Raw genomic sequence first — 11519 nt, forward strand, 5'->3', positions numbered from 1 at the left:
GAGATGTCATATCGTGACAGCTGGGCCACTGGGAGTTTGCCCATTACCACAATCAGATTTGGGCCTTCAAGGCATGTGGGAACATTGTTGTTGGCCAAATCCTCATTTTAGGTTTATTGACTTCTTTCCTATAACTCTGCCATGCTGTGACTGCCCTGCAAATTACTGTTCCTGGGGGCTTCGAGGAACAGGAATATGCCCACCAGAAACGTCCATGAGGCTAGTTACTCAGGAGGATTTGTAGAGAAGAGAAGCGATGGGGGGATGCACGGGCTTTGTGACTAGGGGTTGTGACCCATATCTCTGCTGACTTTCACTGAGTGAGCCCTCAGAGGGGTGTCCCAGGAGCAGATGCAGCTCTGCTGGGGTCAGGCAGACCCTCAGAGCAGAAGGAGACACATCTTCAAGTCATACTGAGATCATCACAACACGGTTTTTTTTTTTTTTTTAAAGATTTTATTTATTTATTTGACAGAGAGAAATTACAAGTACACTGAGAGGCAGGCAGAGAGAGAGAGAGAGAGAGAGAGAAGGAAGCAGGCTCCCTGCTGAGCAGAGAGTCCGGTGCGGGACTCGATCCCAGGACCCTGAGATCATGACCTGAGCCGAAGGCAGCGGCTTAACCCACTGAGCCACCCAGGCGCCCCCACAACACGGTTTATTTCCTGGGAGTTTTCAATGTGGACTCTGTCAGCAGGAGGTTTCCACCTAGAATTTCGTGGGATTTTCAACTTTCCCAAGGAAGAGAATGGCCTCTGTGGCTCTATTGATCAGCAGCAGCAGAAAGGGCCGATCGAAGCGGACAACGGTGTGAGAGGGGCCGTCCTTCGAGCGGACTATGAGCTTGGTGGCCGTGGCCGCGGTGGCTTCTGTGCCCTCCTCGCTGACGTCCAGCACAGCCTTGTGGGCGGCCTGCCAAGGGAAAAACAGATGTCAGCGGCCCCCTCAGAGGCAGAGCTACTTCACTGAGCCTCGGGCTTCTGCCTCGGGGATGGTGATGCCCCCTCCAGAGACCTCCAGCTCACTGCTCTCGATGCCGGGCATGGGGTGTGCACCTGTCGCTGAGATGGTGAACTGGATCTCTACGAGTCCAGTGGTTGCAAGTGCACACCAGAAAACTTAGGGCTGTGTCCCAGTTCTGCCACTTTATTGGCGTGGAGGTTACTTAGGGGCTGCTGATGTCATTTTCCAAATCTCTGAAAGGGTCATCGTCCCGGTGTATTTCCCACAAGGTCATGGGTGAATTAAAGAAGATCAGGCAAAGTACGGGTGCCACTGTATTGCTACAAGGTTGCCCAGGAGGTGCAGGGTGGTGTCATTACATAGTGGGCCCCTTCTGGGTCTTCTAGGGAAGAGACTTCACCAGGGGCTCATGCCCTCCCAAGCCTCAGGGGACCTGAGAACTTCAGGCAATTACAGCTGCTGCCGTTCGTATGTGCACATAAGTACATGGATGGGAAAATGATCATTACACTCAACATATGCCATTGGGACCTTTGTATTCTTTCCCTGGACACCAATGACAAAGCCCCCTTCAGTGACCCAGGACCAGTTCTGACCATTATAGTCTATCATCAAGATACATTTTTCGGTCAGGGATCAGAAACTCCTATGCAGACAAGAACCAGACTTTTTGGAAGAGCAGCGGGGACAGGCACAGAGGGCCCCTGGAGGGTTCCCTCTCCCTAAGAGGGGTGCTCACGGCTCAGGTCTGGCTGATGGATTCTACATAGAGGTTTGGGTTCACTGTTGTCATGTGGGAATTGGACTCAGTGATTTCTTTCAAGACAATCAGAAATCTCTCCTTTGAGGTACAGTAGCCTACATGGTAGAAACAGGCTCTGTCTTTTTCTTTTTAACATTGCAAGCCAAATACAGCACTTCTACAGGGTAGAAATGGCCCCCGGGCAGCCGATGTGACTTCAGTGTGAGGCCCCAGGATTCAGGGAGGTAAGGCCAAATGCCAGGTAGGCATTTGCTCATCTGTAGCAGGTCTCGAGGTGGAAGTGTTGCCTTCCTAGGACAGGTCTAATTTTCAAGGAACAGTAGCTGGATCTTAGGAAAGTTAATTGGAAGAGGGATGAAAGTTGCCTGTGTATCAGAAGGATGATGGCCATAAAGCCACAGGCGTGGAAACCTTGAAATTCAGCCCTACTTCTGCCATAGAGAGGTCACTTTGCCTCTCAGGGTCTATGTTTCCTTATCAATGAGATGTGAGGGCTCAATTAACCAGTCACCATAGTCCTTTCCAGCTCAGGCAAATGTTCTCATGGGTTAACTCACTTTGGAAAGCTGCAGGAAGTCTCTCTTTGTAATTCCGGAAAAATCAGCATTTTTATCAAAGGCATCCCGGATGCCCATCTTTGGGAGAATGGTTTCTAGGTCATAGGAGGCAGAAATGGAGAATTTTGGAATGAACACCTCTATCCACCTGTAGAGATGGGGAGAAGGACAATGTGAGGTCACAAGCTCTTTGGTCTCTAGCTCTGCTTCTCAGAGGCATTTTGGGAGACTTTGTTCTTCTTCTAGCTTTTGCTGGTTGCTGTTAAAGTAGTCAGCATATCCCAGACATCCAACCCAGGTTGCTCCGGAGGCAAGCCCCCTGGATGAGCAGGTCTGGCTTCATAGAGAAGTAAGAAGAGTGGGGGGAGAGTAATAAGGTAAAAGACAGATCATAGACAGGGGCCCAGCAAGGGGTCCTGTGGCAATGACCAGTGGGGGGCACCAGGCAGTGATGGACATTGTGTCCACCATCTCCCCTAGCCCTTCCTGAGACAAACCTTGCCAAACACTGAGAGCAGCAGAGTTCAGTAGAACTTTCTGCAAGGTTGGAAAGATTCTGTCTGTGCTGACCAGGATGTCGGCAACTGGCCACACGGGGAAAAACCCGTAGTTTTACCAATTTTTATTCATTTAAATTTAAATAACTGCATGGGGCTAGTAGTTGGACAACACAGCCCTGGAGTGCAGCATAATTTTTTTCCTTCCTCTGCAATGGTCTCCCTGAACCAAGAATGAAAAGCCCACATTTTCTGAGCATTTACTGTGTGTCAGGCACTGTCCCAGGCACTTTCATGAGCTTCATTTCCATTTTAAAGATGTTAAGATTATTTTATTCCTTTTCCCAAGGTCATGTACTTGGTAAGTCACAGAAATGAAAGCACAGAAGTGCTGGGTGGACACTTACATCTTCATTGATGGGCATCTAGCACAATGGACAGCTCTCTCTTCCTGGTTACGGTCCCCTGTGCTGGCCCGGCCATCTCCTTCCTGGTCCATCTGTCGCTCTTCACACACTGCCCCCTGCCCCTGCCTCCATGCTGCCTCCTCTGTCCAGCTGTGGTGGCAGTCAGAGCACAAATCTCTGAAGCATCCTATAATGTTCCTTGGTTCCCAGCTATGCCTCTTTGCCAACACTGTTTCCTTTACTGGGAGTGCCCTTCCCAATCCTATCTGTACCTTCACGTCCTACCTATGCTCCTGACTCACGTCACCATCTCCCTGAAGCCCGCCATGGATCCCAGCTAAAACTATATCTTTTTGCTCAGAAGCTCCTCAGCATACTGCCTGGGCTTCCCCTGGGGCACTGAACTTAGTCTTCTTGAGTTACGGTTAACCCTGTCCTGTCTTGTCTCCCCCTGGATCTTGGGCACCCGGGAATGGTGCCAACGAGGCCAAGAAAATATCGCTAAGAGACTGTACATAAGACTTTGACTTTCCTTTTTATCTTATGCTTAATAGTCTTTTGATGGTCTCCATAATAGATACAGAAATAATAATAATCTTACTATTAGCTAACATTATCGATCACATATGATCTTTCTGGCACTGTTCTAAGCACTTTTTAAATAGTAACTTGTTTTATCTTTTCAACAACTTCTGGGTTGAGTATCAGTATTACCCTCATTTTCTAGGTGACGATTGGTGCTTTTTTTTTTTTTTTTTTTTTGCTGGTTTGTTTTTATGGAATCATTCCATAGAATTTAATATCATATTGGCTGGTAGAGTGAGTTCTCCTGGGATGGAATCACTACAAGGACATAATAGTGTTGTGGGGTTATATTAGCTACATGGCCTTGGGCAATTCATCTCCCCTCCTAGAGCCTCTACTTCCTTGTCTATGGATGGGGATGATAGCACTCTTCGTCTGTCAGGTGATTGTGAAGTTCAAGTGAGACCACAGCCCCAAGTTCCCTTTCCAACAGGCAGCTGGGGCTCAGTTGGCATTCAAGGGCTGCTATCATGGTCTATCCCCTGTCCTTGGAGGTACCCCACCACTTGCCTCAGCCCCCAGGAGACTGACACAGATTCCCACCTTTTCTGGAGTAAGTGACCCCAATTCCTCAGTGTCCTGGCTGACAAGGCCTGTTCCAGCTGCTTCATCTTGCCCTGGCCAGGGAGGACAAAGAAGGCTGTAGTGTGTCTACCGTAGTCCATCTGCAGCACGGAGCAGTCCACTTTTGGGTCCACTCCAAAGGCAAACTCTTCCACCTGGTGCATCATTGGAACCTTCACAGTGGTCTTCTTGCCCACCAGGAATGGGGAGCTCTTCCTTGTAGAGCCAGGGTTAAAGGGCTTTTCCCACTTGGCTAGCATGGAGGGAGAAGAGAGGTCTTTACATCTAAGTACAGATAGTAAGTGGAGGACAACAAAAATGATGAAGTAAGGATCTCTGAAAACTCTCTCCTTTGTAAAAGCCATGAAAAAACTGCCCACAATGGTCAGAATAAACTTCTTTAGAATTCTGGAAGTTAAACAAACTCTTTAAGCAGATTATGGGACAGTTTATTAAATGGAAGCAGCTAAATCTTGGTAAGAAATTGAGCTTTGTGGTGTTTTAACTTGCCCTAGTTCCATTCCTCTTGTACTAGCTCTTCAATAATAGCATTGAAAAATAATAGCCTGCATTTGTGGTGAAATCCAGCAGGCTGGCAGCCACTGAAGGGGAAAAAATAGGGCTGGAACCCATTCAAAGACTCATTCCCAGAGAACTGTTATTTGACCCATCTTGTGCTTCCCTGGAAGGCAACACTTGCAAAATTGCCTGTGTTTGATCTGATTTGGAGTTCAACCAAGGCAAAAAAGATTATTCCATGGAGGAAATTAGTCAAAAACAGTCACAGGTGATGATAAATTTTGCAGCTTCTGGAGGCAGTAGATAAAGATGGGACAAACAACAGATTAATCAAGAAGGTTAACAGGATGGGTTGGGAGCAGGGTGGCATCTGCAAATATGACAGAGTAAGGACCTCTGTATATTTCCCCTTCCATTAGGACAATAATAAAAATTGGCAAAGATATTCAGAATCAGCTTTTTTGGAACTCTGGAAATTAACCAAAGGCTTACGGCTACCTGGGGAGAGTTAATTCAAGAAAAATGGCTGAATCTCAAGAACAGTCAACTTTATGGTTATTTTAACCTTTATGGTGCCAGTTCCACCCTCTGCTCTCCAGCTCAGCAGTAGCCTTGAAAAATAGCAGCCTATATTCCCCAAATCATTGACAGAATAACTTTCAAAGACTCATTTTTATCGCTTGACCTCTGTAGTTATCTGGAAGACCCCCATTTCCAAGGTTGACTGCTGCTCACTCAGTGCTAAAGCCTTCTTCTCAGGGGGTTGGAAATTTTTGTTAGAAACAATTACAGGCAAGTGTTTTAGTTTCATTGTTGTCCTGGTGAGGATAACAGATGGGACGAACCACAGAGTGATCAAAAGTTCTGAAAGGAGAAGCTGAAGACAAAGATGTCCTTAGGACATTTGGATAGTTCCACAATATCCTGGGCATTTTGAGGCTGCATGCATGTATATACCTGGATGTATATTTGAGAAAAAATGTGAGAAGGCTCTAAGTTTCTACTTATGGCTGACTTTGAGGATTTGCATAAACAGAAAGTGAAGACTGAGTCAGATTTATAAACTGGCTGGGTGAGTGTTGATGGCACATTCCGCTATGTACACAAAAGCTCTCAGCAAAGACTAAGAGATTTATTTGTTTTAGACACATATGGAATCTCTGCCCAAACATAGTTAACCACTTAACTAAACAAGAAGACCCTTTGGTGGCCACACATCACAAAGTATAAACTTCAATTATTTCAGAAAAATCACTAAACAAACAACTATTGCAACAAGAAAAAACAATCAGTCCTTGAAAGGGTGAGAATCTGATTCTCAGAGTTGTTGCACTACATAATTTTAAAAATCTAGCTCTTACAAAAAAAAATGTGAGACATAAAAAAGAAAGTATAGACCATACAATCTACTAATATCAAAAATAAGAGAAGAAACAATGCCATAGATCTTGTGGACATTAAAAGGAAAAGAAAGGAATACTACAAACAACTCTATGCCCACCAACTTGATAACCTAGATGAGATACTCCAATTTGTTAATGCATAAGAAGAAATAGACATATGAATAGGCCTATATCTATTAAAGAAATTGATAATAATTAATAACTTTCCAAAACAGGATTCCAAAACAGATGGATTCACTGGTGAAGTCTACCAAACATTTAAGGAAGAAATTATATCAGTTCTTACAATGTTTTTCAGAGGATAGAAACAGAGAAAATACTTCCTAACTTGTTCCATGAAGCCCGCATTATTTTAATACCCAAATCAGACAAAGACATAGCAAGAAAGGAAAACTACAGACCCATATCTGTCATGAACATAGAAGCAAAAATGCTCCACAAAAATATTAGCAATCAAATTTGATAATGTATAAAAATAATTATACACCACAATCAAATGGGGTTTATCCCAGGTTTGTAAGGCTGGTTCGACATTTGAAAATAAATTAATGTAATCCATCATCAAGAAGCTAAGCAAGAAAAAGTAATCATTATCAATAAATGAAGCAAAAGCATTTGACAAAATCTAACACCCATCATAGTAAAAATTCTCAGTAAACTAGAAGTAAAAGAGAACCTCCTCAATTTGTTTTAAAATATCTACAAAAAGCCTATAGCTAACGTCAGACTTAATGGTGAGAAATGCAAAGCTTTTCCACTAAGTTCAGATATAATACAAGGATGTCCCCTCTTGCCACTCCTTTTCGGTATTTTACTGGAAGTTCTAGCTAATGCAATAAGATAAAAAAAAAAGAAACAAAAAGTATACAGATTGGGAAGGCAGACATAAAACTGTCTTTGTTCACAGATGATATGATCGTCTATGTAGAAAATCCAAGAGCTGACAAACAAAAGAACTCCTGGAACTCGTAAGTGATTAAAGCAAGGTTGTAAGATATAAGGTTAATATGCAAAAGTTGATGCTTTTCCATATGCCATCAATGAACGAATGGAATTTGACATTAAAAACACAATACCATTTACATTTGCATCCAAAAACAACTTAGACATTTAGCAAAATATGTATAAGATCTATTGAAGAAAATTATAAAACTCTGATGAATAAAATCAAAGCACTAAATGAATGGAAAGATATTCCTTGTTCATGAACAGCCAGACTCAATATTGTTACAATGTCAGTTCTTCCCAATTTGATCTATAGATTCAATGCAATCTCAATCAAAACCTTAGCAGATTGTATTATAGATATTAATAAACTAATACTAAAGTTTATATAAAAAAACAAAAGACCCAGAATAGTCAACACAGTATTGAAGGAGAAGAACAATGTTGGAGGACTGACAATAACCAACTTCAAGATTTACTCTAAAGTTATGGTGCTCAAGATAGTCTGGTATTGGTGAAGAACAGACGGACAGATCAATGGAACAGAGAGCTTACAAATAGACCCATGTAAATACAGTCAACTGATCTTTGACAAAAGAGTAAAGGCACAAAGGAGTGGAGTGAAAAGAGCTTTTTCCACAAATGGTGTTGAGACAGCAGCATTTATATGCAAAGAAAAACAAAGGAATCTAGACACACACTTTTTAATCTTTCACTGAAACTAACTCAAAATGGATCACAGACCTAAAGGTAAAACACAGAACTGTAAAACACCTAGAAGATAATATAGGAGAAAAACTAGATGACTTTGGGTATGGCAACAATTTTTAGAACACCAAAGGCATGATCCCTGAGAGGAATCAGTGATAAGCTGAACTTCATTAAAATTTAAAACCTCTACTCTGTGAAAGACAATGTCAACAGAATGAAAAGCCAGACGACCTCCTAGGAGAAAATATGCACCTGATAAGACTGTTATCCAAAAATGTACAAAGAACTCTTAAAACTTAGATAAGAAAACAAGTAACAGGATTTTAAAAAGTGGGCCAAAACCCTGAACAAATAGATCACCAAAGAAGATAGGCAGATGGCAGATAAACATGAAAAGAAGCTCCATATCCTATGTCATCAGGGATATGCAAATTGAAACAACCACAACGCACCCGTTTACACGGCCCGCGTCTGGAGCACCCGTTTACACGGCCCGCTTCTGGAGCACCCGTTTACACGGCCCGCGTCTGGAACACTGACAGCACCAAATGCAGGAGAGGATGGGAAACCACAGGGCCTCCCCCACTGCTGGTGGGAATGCAAGATGGTAGAGGCACTTTGAAGGACAGTCTGGTGGTTTCTTCCCAAACCAGCACTCTTGCCGTACAATCCTGCAAGCAAGCTCCTTGGTAGAAGGAATTGAAAACTACGTCCACACAAAACCCTCCATGTATTATATGATTCTATTTATAGAAAATGTCCAGGAAAGGTAAATCTACGAAGACAGAAAGTAGATTGCTTGTTTCTGGTGAAGGAAGAGCAGAAATGAAGCGAGTCTCAGGGATAGAGAGTCTCTTTTGGAGGTGATGAGAATGTTCTGGAATTACGTAGTGGAGGTATTTGTACAACCTTGTGGATGTACCAAAACCCAAACCCACTGAATTGTGCAATTTAACTTGGCAGATTTTGTGGTAGGTGGATTATATTTCAATAAAAAAAATACGATTAAATTAAATGGAACAGCATATATAAAGCACAGGAAAATTAGAAGGGGCTCACAGCATGTTAATTCCTTTTCCTTCCCTGACCTCCTTACACAATGGATGGATACATGGGTGGGAAGCTGAAGAGGCAGATAGAGGGAAAGAGAAGTGGGGGAGGGTTGAATGGCAGGGGGAGAAAGGAAGGGAAGGAGAGAGAAAGGGAGGAGGGGGGATGGTACAGTAGTGTCCCTGACGATTCTGCCGAAGTTGGCTCTGTCATCATTCATCCCGGTCGCACAGAGGCTCGCACACATCAGGCTCTCAATACAGGAGAGATCTTTAAAGTAAGGCAGCCAGAATCATGAAGCAAGTAAGGGGAACATGGAGCATTCAGACCCAGGGCTGTCTGACTTCAAAGCCCATGTCCGCTCCGCTGCAGCAGTGTGTTTGTAAACTGCAACGTTCTAGACTGACGCGCTGAGGGGGGTGTCTGTCAATGGCAATCATCCAGGCCTGTCTGCCCTTGCGCACCTCTAGAAGTGCTCTGGCCTGTGGATTTCCCTCTGAAGCGGGGTTGTCAGAGAACTCTGCACCCCTCCTCGAAACCTTCTGGAGGTACCAAGGACGCTGGTGGGAGCAAGAGACGAGGTCCTTACAAGCTCATTTCCAGAAGATTTTCCCCGTGGGCTGCCCACTGAGCCCAATGTCAGCCCCTCGGGACACATAACCAGACTATCCAAGGTCAGAGCTGAACGAGGCCCCGTCATCAATCCACTGAAGCGGAGAGCGGGACTAGGATGTGGCCACAGTCACGCAGCCAGCTTGTTACAAGACTGGTCCGAATCCAGACTTCCCACTCCCTGACTGTGCTGTCTAGGGTTTGTTTAGCTTGCTTATTCAACTGGAGAGTGAAGGGGAACCAAGATTAAAATAAAAATCAAGCCCTCAGAGCCTTACCTTTAAAGAAAATGTGGTTCACCAGGACCATGACCGTCAGAGGTTCAAGGCCTTGGATTAAGTCCACCACCTTCCCTTTGGTCTCCTTCTCCACATAGCTGTTGATCTTCTCCCGGGCAGTGGAGGTGCTTGAGAAATCGATAGAAAAGGTTTTGGACTCATACAGCCTCTTGATGTTGTCCAAGAAATTTGCCTGCAGCTTCAGCTCCTTTTTGAGAAAGAGGACACTCCCCATCCTCAGGTCCAGGTCTGCGCTGGGGGCTCTGAGCAACTGGAGCAGGTGCTGGAAGGCCTGGTGCATGGCGGGCTCTGGCACATGCGTGAGGTTGAACCCCAGGCTCTGGAGGATCTGGGTCTTGGTGGCTGAGCGGGCCCCAAGGGATAGCATGGCCAGGGAAGCGGAGACACTCAGTGGGGAGAAGAAGACGTTCTGGTCCGGAGTCTTCAAAACCAGCCTCCGGTACAGGCGGAAGGCAAAGTTGGTGTTGCTGGAGGACAGCCAGGAGGCAGCCGTGCTCCTTGAGGAGGACGGGCAGAGGGATCCCTTGCCCGGGGTCCCGGGTGGGGGCACACAGCGGATTACAGCGCAGATGCTGACAACAAGGAAAACTCCATAAAAGGCCGATGCCATTTTGAAACGAGCTAAGTCTGCAAGAGAAGAAAAAACCATTGAGGGAAGGTGAGCGGAGCGTCTGGCCGCCGAATCCGAGACCTGGCAATACCCCTCCCCTTTCAAGACAGAATGGGGACAGGCTGGACGGTGAACAGGGCAGTTCACTCTGTAATCTCATTGGCTCTCATGAACGAGAGGCAGGTAGTATCGTTGTCTTTAGCTTACAAACAAGCAAACAGGCCTCAGAGACATTGTGTCACTGACCTCAGGCCACCCAACTAGTTTGCGTTCTGTCTGGGATTCAAAGTCAGGTCTTAAATCCCGAATCTCAGCTCCCACGCTCTTTGCTGTTTCTGTTTGGTAGGCTTCCCGTTCAGAAAGGAAGACAGTAGAACCAGGCTGCAAAGTCCCAATCTTAGCAGCCACCGAAAGGCATCCTCTTATCCCTCAGAGATCCCTCGAGATATTCTTGGTCCCTTTTGTGTTGAACTGATCATTTCCTTGCCGTGGCTGCCCACTCCCAGCCACAGGCATTTGCTGGCAGTGTCACTGTCCTTCAGCAGGCTGGCCTGGGACCGTCGTCCTCAGGGGCCTTGAGGACAGGTGTCTCGTTGCTGGTGGGCTGCTAGCTCTAGCTGTGAGTGCCTGGCCCCTGCACGCCCCGTCCAGCTAGACTGATGCACCAGGAGCATTTTGGACTAGGCGAGCTGGAGGCAGGTGGAAATGCCGGTCGTTCTGGAACGGAGCAGGGCTGGACTACATCTCACTCTGAGGCTCACAATGGGCAAGTTTTAGCTTCTCTGGACTTCGGTTTTCTTTTTGGCTCTGGGGGGATGGTCTGTACCGTATCTAGGTATTCAGAGGATCAAGCATGATGAGGTCACTGGTCCCTGTAGGGACAGTCCTAAGGACCTAGCCATGCTCCCAACAACCTTTTGGTCGAAATGCAATTTATGTAAATCGAGTAATACTTGATCACACCAGATGTGATGAAGAGCAGAAGGAACTGTACAAAGAATCTTTTTGCCAAGTGAGTAATTCCTTGGTGAAAC

The 11519-nt window shown here is 45.3% G+C and overlaps 1 protein-coding gene across 1 annotated transcript; it reads right to left on the reverse strand.

Annotated features, from left to right (window-relative positions):
• Positions 1 to 708: 708 nt before the first annotated feature.
• On the reverse strand, positions 709 to 10392 carry LOC131837267 (serpin A9-like). Its single transcript, XM_059183443.1, has 4 exons — positions 9855 to 10392; positions 4316 to 4589; positions 2284 to 2431; positions 709 to 912 (listed from the first exon to the last, which is right to left on the reverse strand). The coding sequence occupies exons 1-4, from the start codon at positions 10240 to 10242 to the stop codon at positions 709 to 711; spliced, it is 1014 nt and encodes a 337-aa protein (XP_059039426.1). The 5' UTR covers positions 10243 to 10392.
• Between the last annotated feature and the right edge of the window lie 1127 nt (positions 10393 to 11519).

Source organism: Mustela lutreola, chromosome 7 (genome assembly GCF_030435805.1).
Source record: "Mustela lutreola isolate mMusLut2 chromosome 7, mMusLut2.pri, whole genome shotgun sequence".
Taxonomy (NCBI): Eukaryota; Metazoa; Chordata; class Mammalia; order Carnivora; family Mustelidae; genus Mustela; species Mustela lutreola.